This window comes from Leptidea sinapis, chromosome 44 (assembly GCF_905404315.1).
Source record: "Leptidea sinapis chromosome 44, ilLepSina1.1, whole genome shotgun sequence".
Taxonomy (NCBI): domain Eukaryota; kingdom Metazoa; phylum Arthropoda; class Insecta; order Lepidoptera; family Pieridae; genus Leptidea; species Leptidea sinapis.
The window spans coordinates 8,144,209-8,166,487 of NC_066308.1; the positions used below are offsets into that span (position 1 = coordinate 8,144,209).

At 33.0% G+C, this 22,279-nt stretch overlaps 2 protein-coding genes and 1 long non-coding RNA gene across 3 annotated transcripts; 2 read left to right on the forward strand and 1 right to left on the reverse strand.

The window, feature by feature from the left end:
* The first annotated feature begins 227 nt into the window (after window positions 1-227).
* On the forward strand, window positions 228-8,503 carry LOC126977258 (protein disulfide-isomerase A3). The gene is made up of 9 exons (XM_050826001.1): window positions 228-454; window positions 534-742; window positions 927-1,155; window positions 3,271-3,381; window positions 3,718-3,850; window positions 5,344-5,504; window positions 6,387-6,618; window positions 7,250-7,387; window positions 8,127-8,503. The coding sequence occupies exons 1-9, from the start codon at window positions 306-308 to the stop codon at window positions 8,226-8,228; spliced, it is 1,464 nt and encodes a 487-aa protein (XP_050681958.1). The 5' UTR covers window positions 228-305; the 3' UTR covers window positions 8,229-8,503.
* Window positions 8,504-15,761: 7,258 nt separating this feature from the next.
* Window positions 15,762-17,352, reverse strand: LOC126977318 (adenylate kinase isoenzyme 6 homolog). The gene is made up of 4 exons (XM_050826093.1): window positions 16,982-17,352; window positions 16,743-16,894; window positions 16,353-16,498; window positions 15,762-16,078 (listed from the first exon to the last, which is right to left on the reverse strand). The coding sequence occupies exons 1-4, from the start codon at window positions 17,019-17,021 to the stop codon at window positions 15,889-15,891; spliced, it is 528 nt and encodes a 175-aa protein (XP_050682050.1). The 5' UTR covers window positions 17,022-17,352; the 3' UTR covers window positions 15,762-15,888.
* A 3,172-nt stretch (window positions 17,353-20,524) lies between these two features.
* On the forward strand, window positions 20,525-21,241 carry LOC126977334 (uncharacterized). The gene is made up of 2 exons (XR_007732187.1): window positions 20,525-20,976; window positions 21,022-21,241. It is a non-coding gene; the product is annotated as an uncharacterized LOC126977334 (long non-coding RNA).
* The last annotated feature ends 1,038 nt before the right edge of the window (window positions 21,242-22,279 follow it).

The window sequence follows — 22,279 nt, forward strand, 5'->3', positions numbered from 1 at the left end:
TATTATATTATTTAATTTTATGGTATTATTAGAGATAACCCTAATAAAACAAAGCAAAAGTCATATCGATTGATATTAAGGTTAATTTGTTAATTATCAGCATCGGAATTCGGATTACATAAAATAGAACGCATCGCTTGTGACTCCTCCTCCTACTCCTCTCCAGCCAATCACAACCGGACAACGCTGTGCCGGCTAAATGTCATTTGAGGCATCCTACGTGTATTTTTCCGGTTCTTGTCCTTTACTTTCGTGTAGATGAACTTCATTTTGTTCACTTCAGGATTGTGAGGAGTGCAAGAAAAATGATTGGGTCACTTAAATTAGTTCTACTTTTAAGTTTAATTTACTTATGTAAAGCTAGTGAAGAAGATGTTCTTGAACTTACTGATGCTGACTTTGAAAGTGTGATAGCTCAACATGAAACAGCTCTCGTCATGTTTTATGCACCATGGTTAGTATTCATTATGAGATTACTGATAAAACAAAAATAAGAAAATATTAAAATTCAACTAATTTATTGAAACTATTAGGTGTGGCCATTGTAAGAGATTGAAGCCGGAATACGCCGTAGCGGCCGGAATTCTAAAGAGCGATGACCCGCCGGTTGCGCTTGCTAAAGTTGACTGTACAGAGGGAGGCAAGAGTACGTGCGAGAAATTTTCAGTATCGGGTTACCCAACACTGAAAATTTTCCGCAAAGGAGAACTTTCACAAGAGTACAATGGACCCAGGGAATCAAGTAGGTTCATGAAGTAGCAATTTTATATGAAGTGGCAATGACTTTAACCAGATGACCTTGAATATGCCTTCCATCTACAAATATTTAGTTTATTAAAATCCGTAGTATTTGCTTTGTTGGATACTACTTTTGCATCATTTATTGTAGTGTCATGAAACTTTACCCTAACTAAAAAATATTTTAGATGGTATTGTAAAATACATGAGAGCACAAGTTGGACCAAGTTCCAAGGACCTCCTCACCCTTGATAGCTTCAATGACTTCCTTGCCAAAGATGAGGTGGTGGTTGTTGGCTTCTTTGAAAAAGAGACAGATCTCAAAGGAGAATTCCTGAAAGTGGCTGACAAAATGAGAGAAGAGATTACATTTGGACATTCTTCTGCTAAGGATGTTTTAGAAAAAGCCGGATACAAGTAAGTCCCTTTACAAGCTTAAATTAGATTAATTTATTATAAGCAGCATTAAAAATGAGGGTAGATAAAAAAAAAAAAAAAATTATAGTTTTCAAATTAAGTCACATAAGGTTTGCTTGTGAACAGGATGTATCCCTTACCAATTGGTGAATGTCTTGCTCATATTGTCCCTTTAAAAGAAAAATTTAAGTGAAAATATAAACAAGAAACATTCACATTGTTGTTTATAATGATTGAATGAATCAACACAAAAACAACTTGAATAATATAAAAAAAATGTTAAATGACATGTTATCACTGAGTAATTGCAATTATATAATTGTTGCTTTGCACCACTTTGATATTAGAAAGATAATTTTTTTTTTGTTCTCTTCAACATTTTTAACTTGAACTGAACAAAGTTTGAGTTAAAAACTATATTATATATAACTTATGCTAAACTGATAAAATATGATTAAAATATTATTTATTGTTAATATGTAAGTGCCGTACCACGGTGACTAAAGTAAATAAAGCAGGACCTCTGTATTCCGAATGCCCTACTCACTAAATACATGTTTTGAATGGGCTGACCATGTACACATTCTTTAAGTAACAAAAAGACTCCAATTTTTTTTTTAACATAAATTGTGAGAAAAAGCTTTTTATTTATCATTAAAAACCTCTCGACAAACTAAATTATTAGATTTATTTAGAAAAGTTGTATAAATTTTACATTAATAGATGAATATGCATTTAAAATCTCAAAATACTATTTGTTACCCTGCAGATTCTCTGGACGTATAATCCGAATCTCTCCAGGAATCTAAATAGGGGGTAAATTTTTGGAGTTAGGATTAAAGAGGTCCTGCTGTAGAAATAAGTATTTAATTGCAGTTTTCTTATATAAAAAAAAATAACTTGTTGTAAAAGTTGTTATGAGTTACTTGAATGTGATAAAATATTGTGGCAATGTCACACTATCACTTGAATAAATATGCATTGTGCTAAAAATAACAATTGTTATTTGCAATACCATAGTTATTATTATATCCTTAGTCATTGGTATTTAAATGCTAATCAGCTGTCTGCACAGAGGATGTTTTCATTGCACATCACAAAAAGTACTGGATGGATTTCAATTAATTCTTCTTAGTCTTATTTCTTAGACATGTTACTCTTATTTTTAAAAACAATTGTGATATATCATTGAATGTAATGTTATTAAAGTTTTTAGAATCAACAGTTTTTATATTGTGTATGGGGATGAAGTTGCAGGTATATGACAAGGACATTCCATCTTGCATACACTCAATGTAAAGGCTGGCAAAATTATCTGCTCTTTTATTTTAATTCATATAAGAAGACAGTAGGAATGTTTAGTAATAATTAAATTTATTAATGTTTTGGGCCATTAAATGAAGTTAAGAATAGATGGGCAAAATGGCCCAGGTCTTATGGGAGGTGTCTCATGATTCTTATCTAGTGAGACGGCTGATTTGTTGCCTTCAACTCAAAAATGTCCCGACCTCCATGATCCACTCAAAGTGGTGCTAAGTCAAGCAGCAAACCTTTCAAATGGATAGAATACGCTTTACAGTAATAATAGTATTTCAAGGTTTCCATCCCTTTATATTTTTATGCGTTATTTTTTACACAGGCTTTCCGGCCTCTTCATAATAGTATTTAAATAAAACACTTTTAAAGGATTAAAACGCGTGTAATTGTAACTATTTTAACATTAGATTTTTGTGTAAAGCTACATTTTTATTTTAGCTAACCCTTAAATTTCAAGACCTTTCCTGATCTCGTTTTCAGGGTATGCAGTCCGCATATGAAAATGAAATCAAATAAATCAAAGAAAATACTATATACTAGTATTATAGAAGAAAATTATTCATATTACTACTATCCACCAGATATGTTTGAAGTGTTTAAGCAAAAACCAATCATATATCATGAACTTATAACATCAAAATGTCAATCATATCCAAGCTGTAATAATTATTGGATTTCTAATATCATGTGTTGTTAATATTCTATATGAGCTACTCTGTAGCCGCACTTTCCATGTAACATTATATAATATGCAACTATAATATAAGGGCTTTTGAATAATACATGTTATGATTTCAGGAACAATGTTGTGTTATACCGTCCTAAACGTCTGCAAAACAAGTTCGAAGACTCTTCTGTTGAATACAAAGGTGAACCTTCTTCCCTGAAAGCCTTCATTAAAGCTAACTAGTAAGTTTTTTTTTTTTTAATTAAATAAAAGCATTTTAAAAAGAAATTCACTACATTATTTTGAAAATGCCAACTTGAATCTCTTGACTCATTTAAAATAACCCTGAATGTGCAAGTACATTATTATTCAGAACAATGTTATAACAAAATTAAAGTTGTGCAATTAAGTTATAAATTAGAACTTGCCAACCAAGGTCATGGTAATGATAAGTAAACAAGAGAAAGATAAAAATATAGTATTTTAGAGTTAGAAAACTCTTTATTTCATTTATTTGTTTTATGGTTCAAATTGATCTTCACAGATGAACTTAAAATATCTACTATTAACATTTTTAGCCATGGATTGGTTGGTGTACGGCAAAAGGACAACATGCGTGACTTCACCGATCCTTTGGTTGTTGCTTACTACGATGTTGACTATATCAAGAATACTAAGGGTACCAACTACTGGAGAAACCGTGTTCTTAAGGTATGTGTTAGCAATTTGTTTTGAACAAATTTTGTGATAATATTAATAGGCAAATATTGGATATTATATTTCATAATGTTTACTTCTTGTTAGCAATTTAAGACGTAGATTATTATAATGATAAGATAATAATACCACCACAGAAGTTTAGGACTTATTAAAAGAAGACTTCCTTTTTGCGCCTAACAAGACTTATTAAAATTCTGTAATTCCCGCAATGTAAGTAAGTTATTAATGTGATTAATATAAAGATAACTTCTTTATTAGAACTCATGCTAAAATATATAGGCATACAAAAAATTAAAATTAGTTATAATTATATCATGAGATTATGAAAATCTAAATATTATCACGATAGATCGTATCTCAGATAGGATAAGATAGGAACACATTCTTATATGTAGTTTTGCCATAAATACTCAAACAAAAAAAAATCTATTTGCTATGAAACGTTTTAGCTATTTAAAGGCTTCAATAACTTATAAAATTATATACCCGCTGAAGTCCCCCGTCCAATGTCCGTTAAATGTCTCCTCTCCCTAGTTTACCCTCCTTTTGTAAATATTTTGTGTAAATATATTAAAATAAATAAGATTAAGCTGTAAATATTATTTAGTACTTATACTAATTAATTATTTAAGTATTTCTATTTGTGTATGTCGTTTATAGTCTTACAAGGATGTATATTATTTGTTTCAGATATTATTAGAAAATTAAACTTTATGTAATCTGAACACCGATTATTACCGTAAAACTTAGAAGACACATACTCAAAGCTTGGTAGTCTAATCTAACGTGATTCTGGCAAATCTGTGGTATATGTTCCACAGAAGCCACAGTAGGAAGAATAGAATAGAATACACATAAATGACCGTAGGCATAGACAAAGAAATTTTAACAAATGTTACTAATAATTGTAAAAATAATGTCCAAAGAAATCTGAATAAGAAATTTTTCCTTTATTCACTTATATTTAATCATTGGAGCCTCCAACATGTCCGGTAACAGACCTACTCTAAATTATCAGACAAACAGATAATAGCATGACTGATTACTATGCAAACAGGCTGCCAGTGAAACAATAGACAAAACCGTATTCCCTGCATATGTTTTAGCTATTATCATATTTAACCTTACTTGTCTTTTAATTGTGTTTGTCTACACACCATTGATTGTTTAGATAATAAACAAATCAGCGTAGGATTCTGTTTGAAAAGCATAATATCAAAGTAAATTCAATCATAATTATTTACTCATAATGTGTAGTGCACCAATCTAAAGATGGCTGCCGGCCTTTATCACAGCACGTGGGAATAATAAATCAAAACACATTGTCTATTGTTACATTTAAGCCATCGGTTCAAACATTCAAAAAAGCTCAATACATAATTTAAGTCGTAGCGTATCGCAATAATTCAAAATCGCACGTCGCATGCGCTCGTCACCTTATTTAAAATGTAAAGTTCCCCTATATCGTTTTTTTTGTTAAACAGGTTGCTAAAGAAGTTCCGGATGTCACGTTTGCAATCAGCGACAAGGATGACTTCACACCTGAACTGAATGACTATGGCATTGATTTTGCTAAAGGTGACAAGCCCGTAGTAGCTGGCCGTGATGCTGATGGCAACAAATTCGTTATGAGCACTGAATTCAGGTACGGAATACCGATACAGGGTTATTAGTAATTTGACGTATTCCCCTTAGGCAGGGTACTGTTACTAACCTACCGGTTAGGGGTGACTATTTGTGATAATTTTAACTCTCACATGCATAACGCAAAAGTGAAACATTTTTGAGCTATCATGTTTTTTAGCTCTTACAATGTAAGTTGATAATGTAACATCAAAAATTTTAAAAATATCAATTTAACTCTCATTTTTACTTCTGATTTATAAAAACGGTTAAATACTGGTTATTTATCAAAAATAAAAAGGCAATTATCGGTCCATATATAACAAGGCGAGATTAAAGAAGATATTATTTCAATATTTTAATAGATTTTCTACATAAATGCCTTAAAAACAAAATCGTTATGAAGCTTGGCTTGAAGATTATTTTAAAAACACATTTAACTGTGTACACATTTTCTTAGATCTCCAAGAATGCATAACTAGGAAATTATTTAAAAGAAACTGAAAAAAGAAAGATCACAACGGAAGCAGGTGGAAATTTAATTACCCAGATAGGACATTGCGTTTACTTCAATAAATTATCTATTAACTACAATATTTTTTAACTCCTGATTCGTGCTACAGGATATTAAGTCCAACCCGAAATATTATTAACTCAATCTTTCGCAACGCAAATCAACGCAAATCGCATTTCAAGGAAGGATATAAGTATTAGGGGTAGGCGAGAAAGAGACAGGAAGCATTGTTCAAAGAGTTGTATGAAAACTAAAGATTTTAAATTGATATCTTATTTAATTTAATGATTTTTTTTATTTATGTAGTTTTTATTTTCTAACAAATTAATTAATCTCTGGTTGAATCAATATCCAGTTTCTATCATGTGCTAATTTTTAATTTGTTTCCAGCATTGAAAATCTTCTGGCATTCAGCAAAGACCTCCTAGCTGGCAAGTTAGAACCATTCATCAAATCCGAGGCTGTTCCAGAAGATAATTCAGGCCCAGTAAAGGTAGCTGTTGGCAAGAACTTCAAGGAGGTTGTCACCGACAGTGGAAGAGATGCTCTTGTTGAATTCTATGCTCCCTGGTGTGGTCATTGCCAGAAACTTACTCCCATTTGGGAAGAACTTGGCGAAAAGGTAATTAATTTTTTGATTTAACTTGACAGATAATAAAAACAACCCAATATGAACTATTTTAAGCTCATCAAGACATTTCCAACAATAAACTATTGGGGGTCTGTACCTATTGTGGTTGCTGAGGAATAAATTACCAACATGTCTTTGTGCTATATATATTAAATAGATTTTGCGTCTTTAATTTTGAATGCTGGGCTAGGCTGTTTTTAACACTAAAAGTAGGCTGTATTATGCTAGTAGCTAATAATCAAGCAACAACCTTACACATTTATAACATTATTTTTTATGAAAATAAGGTCAAGGAAAACAATCAACATGTTCAGCTGAAGGTAATTGATACACCTTGCTCATTATAATTCAGTGCCGCTTAGAATTCTTGAAAAACCCAAAAATTCTGGGCAGCAATTGCGCTCGTCACCTTGAGGCAAGATGTTAATTCTGATTTGCCCAGTAATTTCACTAGCTACGGCGCCCTTCAGACCGACACCCAGTTATGTTTACACATTACTGCTTCACGGCAGAAATAGGCGCCGATGTGGTACCCATAATCTAGCCGGCATTGGCATAGTTATCAGCATTAGTTATTGATGATATATTGTCACTTTGATTGAATTTTTTTTTATATTCCCAGCTCAAAAACGAAGACATTGATGTGGTGAAGATTGATGCTACAGCCAATGATTGGCCCAAGTCATTATATGAAGTGTCTGGCTTCCCCACTATCTACTGGAAATCTAAGGACACAAGCAAGAAACCAGTTAGATACAATGTAAGTTTGGTTGTTTTGAACAATTCACATAGAACACACACACTGCTCTGATTCTAGCTCTCTTATTGTTGTTGCATTGAATAAGTATCAATTGTTATGGTACCAAATAAGGCCCACTGTCCATATGAATTGCGGTAGAGGTTCAGCATTTCATGGATTGATAGGTGTCTGAGCAAGTAACTCGGAACAGTGCCTGAGACTTGTAATCGAAATATAAATCTAAAATTCTATGTAATCATAAGGTATTTAATTTCCCTAAAATTTCCTCCATATTTTATACAAAGTTAATTCACCCATTCAAGCTTATCTTTATTTTTAATCCTGATGATAGTTCCTTTTCATTGAAGTTTCCAAAAGCAAACAAACATCAATATTCAAATGTTGTGAGCCTTCTTGAGTGTAAATTCCGCTAAGATTCGTCTTCAATCAATTCGATACGTGTTTCGCCTCTACATGAGGGCATCCTCAGGAGAACATCTCCTGAGACTCCAAATTCTGGCACGAGACTGAATTGAATAATCCGGTAACCGCCTTATACCCTCGTCCCATGCTTAGGCGCATTGTGATTGGTTGGCTGTTGTGACGTATTACCGGAAGAGATACGTAACAATGGTGAAGAGACCAAATTTGTATAATTTAAACATAAATAAAAGCAAATAAATGTAAAATAAAACAATCTTATAGTATTTTGTTTAAGTAAAATTATAATACATAATTTAAAATAAATATATTCTTTCAGGGTGGGCGTGCGCTTGAAGACTTCCTCAAATATGTGTCAGAACAAGCCTCCAGTGAACTTAAGGGTTGGGACAGAAAGGGCAATGTGAAAGATGAGCTGTAGACTGCAAAGGATCTGAGAGTGAATGAGTGTGTGTATACAGCCTTAAGCAATAGAACCTAGTGTATCCAACTCTTGTATGAAATTTAGATCATTCCATTCACTAAATCTTATATGAGAGGTTTATTATTTAAGTATTTTTGTTATTTATCCTTTGAAACTTGTTTTATCTTGTCATTGACTGGTTTTCAATAGATAGATGTCAATGAGTTCAAATACAGTAATTTTTAATGCATTTCTATTTTCAGTGGGAATAATATATAAGATTATTTATATAATGTCTTTTATTTTTTATCTTTCGGATGTAACATTTTTCAGTTTGTAATAATTTAAAACAAGTAAAGATCTCTTGTTTGTTGCTACCTGTACCAAAACAATGTTGCTGTACAAATTAGTTTGTGCAAGACAAAAGACAGCCGCATATATGACACAAATACAGCTTCTTATGCTGTGTTTTGGATTCCTTAAGGGTTCTCGATAATCGCATAATCCAGCAACGACAAGTAGCGCCTGTTCACAAGCAATGACCAGCCATTGCTTCCCTCAACCATATTTAAAAGAAGGGAACGACCCGCCCCACGAATTTTATTAAAAAGTCACTAACATTTTAACATGAACATCGAACAAACAACTGTTGTTGGAGGCGTCAACTATTTTGATACGCAGACGTGTTTTTTTTTTAAGAAAATAAGGGACGAGATGAGCAGGACGTTCACCTGATGGTATTTGATACGCCCTTCCGGTAACTGTAGTGCAGCTCAAGATTATTGAAAAACCCAAAAATTCTGAGTGGCACAACTGCACTTGTAACCTTGAGATAAAAGATGTCAAGTCTCATTCGCCCAGTAATTCCACTAGTTACGACACCCTTCAGACCGAAACAGTAATGCTTATACATGACTGCTTCACGCAGGGCCGCGCCGACCCCCGGCAGCGCCTGTGTGCGAAACCTATGAAGCGCCTCTTTTTTAACGAATCATCATAAAAAACTAATTTAATTTTTGAATGAATATCTTTAATTGTTAATTTTGACTGAAATAAATGTTCTCCAGTTTTACAGTACTTAGATAATATATCTAAGTGTACAAAACTGTGGAACATTTAGGAATTAGGATACTAAATAGGTAAATCCCGTTCGCTTCTGCTTGCCAATTACTGCGAAAAATAAAACTCGAACAAAATTTTAACATGCTTTATTAATACAAAGAATTTAAGACTTTTTTCTAAGAATAATAATACTAATATGAGTATTACCTACCTATGTTATGTTTTAAAAAAACAACAAGAGTCTTAACATTTGCAAGAATACAAACATTACTTAAATTATAATATTTCCACTTTTCTCGCTTTTTTGTTTGCGAAATCCTTAATAGTTTCATGTATGTCTATATGGTCTAGTATGGCCTCCTCTATGGATATTGTTGCTAAATTAGTTAATCTTTCCTGACTCATTGTAGAGCGCAGGTAATTTTTTATTAGTTTTAATTTAGAAAAGGACCTTTCCGCGCTTGCTACTGTAACTGGCATAGTTAGCATAATTCGTAATGCTATGGTAATGTTAGGGCATACAGCTGTCAAATTGTTTAAATTTATAAATTCAAGAATTTTCACCACATCATTACTTAATTTTTTGAAAAATGGCTGACAAGACATAATTTCTTCACACAAATCATCGGCGTTAATATCCAATGAATCATTTGCTGAAAGTTTCTCCTGTAAACGATGACAGCTACTTCTTAATCGACTTTGATCTTGGTCATCACTTAAATTAAATAAAAAATTAAACACGTCGTTGTGATTATTCAATAAATCAAATCTTTCATCTACGGAGGATAACGCTTGGTCTAATATATAAAAAAATACATTAATTTTAAAAGAGGTTTTCGGATCATTTATAGTGTGGTCTTCGTGTTCATAATCAAAACTCTTTGGAGTTTTACGACGTCTTAGGGGTCTGGATCTGGAAGTTTCAAATTCAGGTTCGACGTCTAATTTTTCGGCAATTTTTTTGGCATCACTTACAATTTCTTCAAAATTTGTGTCTGTTCTAATTTTTATCAAAAACTTTTTTAATTCTGTTAAAGCATCTAAAGCAACTTGCATATTCATATCGAAGGAATGTAGAATTTTACTCACAAAATTTACTTTTGTCAATATTATATGCCATACATTTAGTGAACAAATGAATGAAAAGGTGCATATTTTTTCTGCTAGACATTTAGCGTCATATTTTGCCTTCCGATCATATGATATATTATTTGATATTTCATATAGGGCATCATAAATTTTTGGTAAATTTGTAAACAGCGGTTTTATAGCATCTATTCTGCTTGACCATCTTGTTTCAGATAATGGTTTTAAGGTCAGATTTATGACATATTTTTTCAATAAATCCCATCTTTTAGCAGAGGACGAAAAATATTTATATAATTCTTGCACAATACAAAAAAAACCAGTCGTATGATGATTGAGGTTGGCAGCGTCGTTTACTATTAAATTTAAACTATGACTAGCGCACGGTACATAGAAAGCGCGGGGATTTAAATCCAGCAATCTTTTTTGAAGTCCATTATTCTTACCGCGCATATTTGATCCATTATCATAACCCTGTCCCCTTAAATTGTTTATATCCAAATTAATGTTGTCTAGTTTTTCTAAAATAAATGACGTCAATCCAGCGCCAGTTGTATCTATAATTGGACAGAAAGCTAGGAAATGCTCTCTTGTTTCCAACTTTCTAGTTTCTGTGTTAAAATTGACAAATCTTATTATAATACTAATTTGTTCTACGTGTGAAACGTCAGGAGTACAATCCAGTATTATTGAAAAATATTTATTAATTCGACATAAATTTAAAATAAAATGTTGAATTTGGTTACCGAGTATGTAAATTATTTCATTTTGAATTTTATCTCCAAGATAAGTCGGCATATTTTTGAAATCCGTATCATTCGTTACGCGTCGTATGTGTTCAGTCATTGAAAGATCAAATTTTCCTAACATTTCAATACATTTAAAAAAATTACCATTGTTACGATCATATAATTTTTGGCTTTGGCCACGAAAAGCCATATTTTGTGTACTTAGAAATTGGACCACATATATTGTTCTTTTGATTACATCGTACCAGCGCTGCTTTTCAACCTCTAAAAGTTTTTGTTGAATACTATCAATAGTGTTCTTATTTTTAAGAGCATGACACAAATCTGTCCATTTTTTATAATTATTGAAATGAGCAGAACTTTTCTCATGTCTGCTGCAATACAAAGCTAGATGTTGCCAATCACTAATTCCCTCGCAGAATTTATTTTTATGTTTTGATTCAAATAGCTTGCAATAGAAGCAGTAAACGGCATTTTTGGACACTGAATACAGCAGCCACTCTCTGTGATACTTTTCACCGTTTCCTAAATGCCTTTCATAATAATACTCAGAAAATTTTCGTCCCGAAGAATCACGCGGAAAATTATACTGTTTCTTTTTGTTTAATCGGATTTTCTATTAAATACTGGATCAAAGTAGCGTTTAAAACTTCTGGCCAGGCTCCAGGATCATCTTTGGAAAAAGTTGGTATTGGTGACGATAATTGTCTTGACGGTGACGATGGTGTATCAGGCACAGGCACAGTCGTAACTTCGGCGGCATCATCTTAAATTAATAACAGACAAACAAATACATAATATTGTTCACATGAGTACCTATCTATCTCCTTGTCTGAATAAACTGATTTATCTATCTATGAATAATTATTTATATTTATACAAATTAGAGTGTCTGTTTGTAATATTAAAATAACCGCTTTTTACTAAATGCTTATGGATGTACGCATTCAGTAAAAAGTACATAAAATAAAATATAATTTTTTACAATTTTTGTCTGTCTGTTCCTTCCGTCTAATCTCTAAAAACGGCCGGAAAAAAAGTTAATTTTTCTATTCAAAATTGAAAAAAAAATTATTTTTTTTAAAATATCCCAAACAGAAGTTATAATTTTTATTTTATACAAAATTACATAAAAAGTACACACTTACCACTACATGAAGCGTTTTTTGAATCAGATTTAATAACACTTTCATCGATAACATGACTGGTTTCTGTCTCTAATAATATCGAAGTGGATGGTTGAGCCGTAAAATATTTACTTATTTTAGTTGCATTTTTATTACGTTCTTCTTCCTGTTTTCTTTTCCTTATTAGATTCTGGTAACCAGATAATTTCTTTTTTTTATCATGATTACTATCACTAAACACGTTAAAACAATCAGTAGATAACACCCAAACAATGATTATAAAAATTCAATGCGCACCTTACACACACACACTTTCAATCAAATGATTGTTCATTTGTTTTGTTTTGCCTTAGCTATCTCGTTCGTTAAAATCGGGGAATACCCGTGACCCCAGCCCCGCTTGCGTCGCACGCATCGCATCGGGTTGCGTTCAGAAACTCACTCATACTCATACAAACTCGGCGCCTCTACGGTTTAAAATAACTAGTACTTTTTCTCTGGTTCAAAGAACTGCCGCCGTTTTAACGTTGAGCTCGTAAGGAATGTAAACTAAAACCCTAAACGTAAAATGAAACCATAAACGTGAATAATTATAAACATTAAATATATATATTAGACTTGTTCAATAAGCGTTATAGATGTTTTGTTGTTTACAAGGCCTATGTTGCGCCTATTGTACCTACTTACTTGTCGATACTCCACTACAAAAAACAATCATATAGGTAACAAAAATAATTTAGGTGGCAGTGGCGGCGCGGCGCCCCTATTGTCTTGGCGCCTGTGTGCGCCGCACACTTCGCACACAGGGGCGGCGCGGCCCTGGCTTCACGGCACAAATAGGTGTCGTTGTGGTACCTATAATCTAGCCGGCATCCTGTGCAAAGGAGCCTATAACTGGTAGTGCAGTTTTAGGAAACTCCAGGAATTAATTATACAAGCAACAAATGATTTAAGTGTTTATCCTATTGCAAAGTCTACGCATATCAGACATAATTAAAAATGCACCAAATAAAATAAAGATGACTTGGAATGTTATTAACTGGGAAAGGAAAGGAAGATTGAAAGACCGCAACATTGATTACAATACTTCAATCTCAGCAGGAAGTTTCTACTGCTTTTGAGATTTTTTTTCTGAGATCCCAGTTTCTATCGTAAGTACTCTTGTCTCCTCCACCAGTGCTGCTAAGTCACTTCTTCTGGAAAATGTTAGAGAATGTCAACATAATTTTAGTTTTGTTAGCCCTGGAGAAATAATAAAAAACTTTTAAATCTCTACACATGAAAAAAACTGCTGATATATGGGGCATTTCTGTTAAAATAATAAGTGATGTCATAGCGCCATATCTTACAATAGTCTTTAATAATTGTATTAATCGTGGCGAGTTTCCTGACCTTCTGAATCATAGTAAAATTACGTCAATATTTAAATAGGGATGCTCTTCTGACCCGAATAACTATCGTCCTGTATCGGTTTAGCCCTTAGTAAAATTTTCGAAAAAATAATTTTAAGCCAAATGCTTATTTACTTTAACTCTCATAAGTTACTTCATTTGTAACAATTTGGTTTTACTAGGGTATGTTCAACAACGGATGCAGCTTATCGAGAATATTTTTGATGCCTGGAAGGAATCGCAGAATGCACTTGGCATCTTCTGTGATTTATCTAAGGCTTTTGATTGTGTTCAACTTTCAACGCTGGTCAGGAAGCTATGTCACTATGGCATAAAAGGAACTGCGCCCTATCTTCTGATTTCATATCAGAATTAGAATTCAGAAGGTCGACGTGATTTTTTTTATGGAAAAGGGGGACGTACGAGCGTACAGGTCACCTTTTTTAAGTGATCACCGCCGCCCACAATCTCTTGCAACACCATAGGAATCACAGGAGCGTTGCCGGCCTTAAAGGAAGGTGTACGCGCCTTTTTTGAAGATACCCATGTCGTATCGTCCCGGAAACACCGCACAAGGAAGCTCATTCCACAGCTTTGTAGTACGTGGAAAAGCTCCTTGAAAACCGCATTGTGGAGGACCGTCAAACATCCAGATGGTGGGGATGATATCCTAACTTGTGGCGTGTCGTGCGAAGGTGGAATTCGGCGGCAGGAATCAGGTTAAACAACTTTTCGGAACACTCCCCGTGACAAATGGGGTAGAAAACACACAATGAAGCGACATCTCTACGCAACGCCAAGTGATCCAGTCTTTCACAGAGCACTGTGAATGGCAGGAGATCTCCTGGGACTCCACTCAGAATGGGGGTACCACAAGGGTCTATTCAAATGATCTCCCTAATCTTATAGAGAAAAAACATAAGGTAGTGTTTGCGGACGATACTTCACTGATTTTAAAAGTGAATAAAAACCAAACTATATATGACGAAGTGAAGGATATTCTTTCTGACATCGTGTACTGGTTGAGCGCTAATAACCTATTGTTAAATAGCAAGAAAACGAAATATATAAAATTTACCGTACCAAATGTCAAAAATGTTGATGCAAGTGTTTTCTTAAACGGAGAGGTGATTTACAGCTGACGCGAACGGCGCGACTAGTATACTTTAGTTATGGGGCAACGCTGCCGATATTAATACAATATTCGTGCTGCAGAAAAGGGCTAATCGCTCTATTTATTACCTAGGTCCGAAAGAATCATCGAGAGCCAAATTCAAAGAAATTAACATGTTGACTGTTGATTCTCAATATATTCTTGATAATCAAAATGTTGTTTTTAAAGTGATAACAAACAAACAAAATTTTATGAACGATGCGGGACTCAAACCCGCGACCTCCGGCAATAGGCCAGTAGTTTGCTGGACCCATCCTTTTTTGGATTGGATGGACAAAGGCTGACTTTCATAAGTCTGGAACTACATCTTTTGAATAGGAGTGCTGAAATAAACGCGTTAGTACCGACGTCAACTCAGATGCTCACATTCTGGTAAGCGCCACCAGCCTGTTTACATCCAAGGAAAACAGAGCTTGCCGAACAGTTTTCTATCTGAACTGTACTTCCGGCATAGAGCTCTGACACTGTGGGTAATATATAATACCTATCCCTCACTACTGTTAAAGTGTAAAATTTAAAGTGCAAGATAACTCTTGTTTACAAAATAAAATATTAAATAACTTAGTAGAAAACAAATAGAATTTTCATTTTGTATACAGTGTGTATAAATAAATACAGATAGTGTTTTTACAAATTTTCCTTTTTTGCTGAAAGACTGCAAACTGGGAAAAAGTTGTGCTTCCCAGACATTATAGCACTTAATGTATTTATATGAATTTGTAAGTATTTGGTGTAGATGATACCTAATCCATGGTGTTTTTTTTCTAAATGAAAAGGTTCAAAAATGCCCAGAAATATTGATACTTATGAAAAAAATAAAATGATGCAGTTTTGGTTTTTATCAAACTTGAGCTTAACTCTCCTTGGACTCCTTTGGTTACACTTTGTTATACCTCATAGTTTCAGATTTGGCCATCCACACCCACTTGAAAAATTCACCTGAATAGAATAATACACAACAATAGGTTTTTTTTTGTTTTTATTATTTATTCCAGTTTGAATTGAATATTCATAGCTTAGACAGAACTATATTTGTAGGGTCACTTAGTAGCTTATATCAAATTTATTGTAAACATAGAACCTAACAAGCTATATATTCTCCTCTTTCCACCTCTCAATCCATTGAACAATAGTGTCAATATTTTTATGTAGTTGTTCTTCATTGTCATTTGTTAACTCAACAATAATTTCTGGTTTATATGAAGATTGCGCTTCTTCTAATAATGTCGCAAATATTTCACATTGTATATTGTTTTCCATTTTTTTACCTGTATAACCTCTGAAATATATATATGCACCTGTATGAGTTATGAGGCTAATATAAGGGAAAGAAATACAGAATAAAGGACATGTTCGACAAGTTAAAAATAAGTATTTACCAAATTTTGTGATATTAATCATAATAAATTAAGACCAGGTTTTCAAGACCAGAAACTGTACTCCAAATAAAAATCAGTACTTAAAACTTTCACTCCAACAAAGATCCCTTGGTTCAAATAAGTGTTATTAGCAGGAACAGTTATTAAAATACATATTTCTTGGATTCAACTCACCTAGCTGACAGTCTATCATACAGAGTTGTATTATTTGTTCGAATAACAAAAACTCCATCAAACCATCTTTCAGGGAAGAAATCACATCCATGGTAGTCTACAATATTGCCCCCTTTTATCATCATACCTTCCATAATGTCAAGCAACTGCAATTCAAATATATTATTCAATTTTGAACAATTCTGCTGTCGCTGATGAGTGAAGCAACCACAAAAAAATAAAAAAGAGGTTAGGTTCATAACTAAAGATGACATGCTTATACAAATACTGTAAAACCAGGAATAAATCTGTTTGTCAGAACCAGAACCACTGCAATATAATTGTTTTAGAATGATGTTTTTAGCTAGAACGAAGGAAGATCGTAATAGGTACAATATAACAATACCCTACTTTTTCTTCATTGAGAATTGAACACTGGTATTCTGGATCATATTCATCCAAACAGTTATGTTCTTCTGCCAATTTAGAAATTTCTCTCCACGTAAATTTTGCCCTTTCTGCTAGTTTTCTGCTGATTGTAGATTTACCAACACCAGGTGTACCTAATTATAAATAAAAATCGCGAAATCAACAAAACTACTGAAATAGTAATTTATCATTTTATAAAATGTAGCTGAGTTAATGTTTACCGGTAATAAGAATATTCGGTACAGTCCTTTTCAAATTCATATTAGAAAACCAATAAATTATAAATAATAAAATTGATTTCAATTTCAATGAAGGTATGATCAACAGCTAAAAATTTTACAAAAGCCCAACTTATAATAATAAAAAAACACAGAACACTTTTACTCTAACGAGGTAACTTACTAGTTACTAGGCTAGATAGGCCGCAAATAATATTTTTACTCTGTGTGATTTTCGTTTGTGTGAGAACTTTAGGTTATCAATATCAACCGGTTTTTCTTAAATTTATTTTAAGAAGACATTAAAGTAAAGTCTTACTTATTCATAATAGTCTGCTAACTTAAAGCATTGCTAATTCTCACTCTGTCTTCTTCTATTGACCTAAGTCAGAATGAGAAAAACACTCCTTAGCGGCTGTTGAAAGTTAGCGGACCATTGTGAATAAGGGGGTTATAATATAACTTAATTTTATGCTTTTGTACATGTCAATTTAATATTATGATCTGTCTTCCACATGTCTAATCATAACTTTTGAATTTCTTATTCAATATATTGGAAATAATCATAGGAAATAGAAATTAACAGGAATAATATCTTTTACATTTATAATATCAACTAAATTAACACTTTTATATTATGAAGTCCGATCAGCCAATTTGTTACCTGTAATATAGTCTGGCTAACGAAACCTGAACCTAGAAAAAGGCGGTAAATTCTAAAAAATTTTTTATGGTATTACCAACTAAAGTAGGAATGAATACTTTTTTTTCAGAATTTCTTACCGGTCGTCATGTAGTTTAGTTTTTCAATTTTATACAGTACTTTATTACATTATTATTATACATACACTATTGAGACAAAAGTTCTTTGCAGTAAAATGCAGGCTAGCGAAACAAACTAAGAAAAAGCGATTGTATGAAATTGAAAATACTACTATTTCAAACTTATGTCAAATTACTGCACGTTTCTTAAACTAAATTTCAATTTTTACCAAGGCAGTCTCGGCTCTTATTACGTAGTACTTACATCCTCTTTGGTAAAATGTATTTATTTAAAATTATTACTTCAACGAACAATGGGATGATAATAATAACAGAACCTAAAGTATTGTATTCGTAGTTGCTGGCCTTTAAGAAAGGTGAACGCGCTTTTTTTGAAGGTACCCATGAAAATTGTGTTTTCATGCGATTGCTAAGTTAATCTAATTATTTTTAACATAATTTTATTAATATGGATATCGTCACTATAAGATGTTGTTAGTTTAGCTAATTTCTAAATAACTTAAGACAGACAGCCCCTTAGAACAGAAGGACTGTAGGCACTGAATAAATTGACCGACTTGACATTACATCGATCTCTCAACTTTCAGCGGTGGAAGAACTGAGTTGCGAGACTTGGTTAAATGTTTTAAAAGTTATGTTTTTGGTGGCATTATTTATTCACATTTTATAAGTTCCTGTTGCAGCACTTCTTCATATTTTATTTCACGATACTTTCATTAACATCAGAAGACACAAGTCAGCCTTCAATGATGTGTATTCTACATCGTCCAAACGACATCTAAAATGACTTGGCTAACGAGATAACCGACATATGAGACGTTGGCTCGACGATCATAGTCTGGATAGTCTACGGCGAACGCTCTCAAGGGCGAAGGAAAGAGCCTCGATCAATATATGAAGCGGTTCTCGCTAGGCGATTGGCACAAAGACCCACACTGATAGGTTTATATGCAGCCCTGCCACCGCTGCCGGCGGCCCTCTAAGTTTAAGTTTTTATTATAATATTTTGTCATTGACGTACAAATAACAACAATCACGCTAATAATTGTCTGAAGCAAAACTCGGCCTTCGCACTCCATTAGGCAGAGTTTTCGTTCAGTTGTTTTGACAGCCCTTGGAATACAACGCCACTCAATGACAAAGTGTACAGTTACAATGAGCTTCTTATAAGGACATACAATAAATGTACTTTGAACATTACTGCTTTGAAGTAAGGTGCTAATTTAAATGAATGTTGTAATGTAATCTGTATTAAGTTAATATATACGTATTTTCAACGCCGATTGGACATTTTTGACGAACTTTTATCAAGCGATTGTGGATTTTTGGATAGTTTTTTAAAGTACGTCGATGAATTTTGTTTTATTATAAAAATTATTTTATGTATTAGATAAATAAAATAGTACACAGTTTTTAATATCTATTAAAAACGTAGATATAAGAAACAAATAAATACATGTGAATAGAAATAAAAAATAAGACAATATATTTCCTGATCATTATTAGAGTTCTGCCCGTAGTTTTCACATAATATTATTGAAATTACTTTTGTAATCTCAGTAGTCTCTTGAACCAATATGGCATCAAACTTGACTTTCATAAGCGTACAAATTGTACCTAAATGAATAAATCAATTTCATTCATTCATAATAATACTTATCTTTTGTTACATAACAAAACATTAAACATAACATTATGGTCCTTTAATAAATATACAGTACAGCTTTTCGTTATTGTGTTTACTTCATTTACATTCCCAATCAATCATCTGTTGAGTATGTGACTTTGTGATGTAAGATCACAGACGTAAGATGTAATTCCGTTAGGGGTAATTTTAATCATAATAATAATATGACAACACCTAAGACTACTCCTGTCAAAACTATTGCTATCCAAAAGAGGCACGTGGAGACTACTTCTATAGTGTTTTCTAAGGCCATCTCCGTTTACAAGATTGGCCTGCACGGGCCAACAAATGGAAAAAAAAAAGATTATAGCCGTCATCTGTCAGACTGTCAATTAATCAATGACTGCACGTTTCATACAATCGAGTGAATCGCTTTTTTCTTAGAGTTTCGCTCGTTCGTATCGTTCAAATGTAGACTTTCGTCAGAGTAAAGTGTTCTGTACGTTAGAGTTAGAGTAATCTGTACGTGTTGGTTTTGCTAGGTTATAATGCAAAGGTTATGTAAGATTTCAAATAGTACTTAAGACTTAAAAGTACTTACAAGCCTAACGTTTTAACCTAACAAGCGCAAATCTGATAAAAGATAACCTTTGTATAATAATTAATAGAATATGTTATAAAATAACTTTATTCATTCAGTTATTATGTATGTTTGCTAGCGAAGTCTAAGATTTGCAATCCCGTGTTTTCCATATAATGAGAATTCGTAGACCGAAATCATTAACTAATGGTCAAATTGCTGTATGCTTAGTTTTAGGCTTTTTTGGTGGAATATACATTTGGAAACCCCTAATAATTGATAAGATAGGGGACCAGAGAAGAAAACAGAGTTCAGATCCTATACAGGACTGAATTTTCAGCTACAAGAACTGTAGAAATATGTCAGCCTTAGAAAGATGGATGCGAAAATCAGGAGTAGCATCAAAATTATTTATGGGCTTGGCTGTGGTCACAGTTGTAATTGTATGCCACAAGACATGGATAAAGCCTTATACAACCCGTCAAAGGTATAAGAAAGCAGAAGAGTGGGCTCAAATGATTATTAAGCAAGAAGAAGAACAGAAGAAATTAGAGGAATGACTTTGTATAAAAAATATTAAAATACATTTAGCAGAAAATTGTTATGTAATTTTAATTAATAATCTTAACTCTAACAGTTTAAGTTTTCTTTTAACTGATAGGTTTTTCATGTAACAAATTAAAATAATGTACCATTCTCAAATTCTTATTAAAAACTTATAATAACTATAATATAAATTTTTCTAAAGATCTTTTTTGCTCAATTAATATTTGGTGTATGGGTGCATAAGTTGAAGATTTGGAAGGTGATGACCGATTGCCACATATACTGGATACAAAACATAAAACCAATATTTTGGATTCAAGAGCACATAAAATGCCATTATGAATGATGAAAGGAATCTCCCAAAAATGTATTGATGAAATATTTGAAAATTCTTATAGAGTATCAAAAAAAAAATCTATGCATTACATCTACTAAGACACCCACCCCAACAAGCATTGCGTGGTGCACCACCACCCTGCACTTTGTCCAGGCCCTGTGTTGACATAGTTTATTTAAATTTGTCTATGCAGCTTCAATGGGCTCCACTTACCCTCACTGAGCAGATATTGAGACAATTGTTACTGGTCAATTCTCAGTCTGCTCCACATCAGTGGAAATGCACCCTAAAAATGTCATTAGAGCTTTATAGCTCTATATAATAATTATCTATTATAAGTGTTATAAATTGTCGGTAGCTTTTTTTAGAAATAAACACATTATTTTTTTCTGTAAGTCTCTTATTTACTTTCCTGTATCTGTTACTGTCAAAGTATTGGTACCTAACATAATATAATACTTCTTTAGATTCTGGTTAATTGACAATTACTTAGTTAATTAAAATGTCTAAATAGAGGCTCTTGCTGTTAACACATTCAGTGCCATTGACACGCCTAGCGTGTCCACACTAATTCTTATCTGCATGCCGCCAGCACGCCGGGCGTGCTCACCGTTTTTCATCTATATCTCAAAGATTAGACAATATTATTGTCCGAAAGACTCTGAGCATAAACTTTCTGCCGTAAGCTAAAGTATTCTGAAGTGGTTCCAGGATCTGATATTTTTTTAAGGTTCATCAAAAATAATCTATTATGTAATGCCGCGAACATACCAGGCGTGTTCATCTCCAGCAGTTCTCAATCTTTTATATTATTAGGTCAATTTACTACATTTATAATGCCAATAATAAAATATAGAATATTTTTTATAAGTTATCATTTATTTTATTCCTTGGCACTTAGGTTGAACAAAAAAGATAAAATAAATTGCATAAAATATTTACCTATAATGTACCCCTTTAGGTACCTAATTATAAACGCTTATCAGCTGTTGTGTAACTCGGATCTGTTTCCTTCTCTCTCTTTCACCAATATCTTTTCATTCATCGGAAGAAGACAAAACCCTGCCCAGGATCTATTCCAATGTTATAAAGCTGAAGAGTTTGTTTGTTTGGTTGAACGCGCTAATCTCAGGAATAACTGGGCCCATTTGAAAAAATCTTTCGGTGTTTGATAGCACATTTATTGAGGAAGGCTATAGGCTACTTTTTATCCCTAAAAAGTAAATGGTTCCCGTAAGACGTGGGTAAAACCGCGGGGCACTGCTAATATTAGATACGTTTGGCGATCGTTTATAAATAAAGTCCCTAGTAGGAATACCATTTACTTCAGTTGCTTGCCAATTATTTTTTTGGTAATAAAACAAACCCGAGTGTCATAAAAAGATTAGGTGAGCCGCACATTGGGACGTTACCATGCCTGCCGTAAGG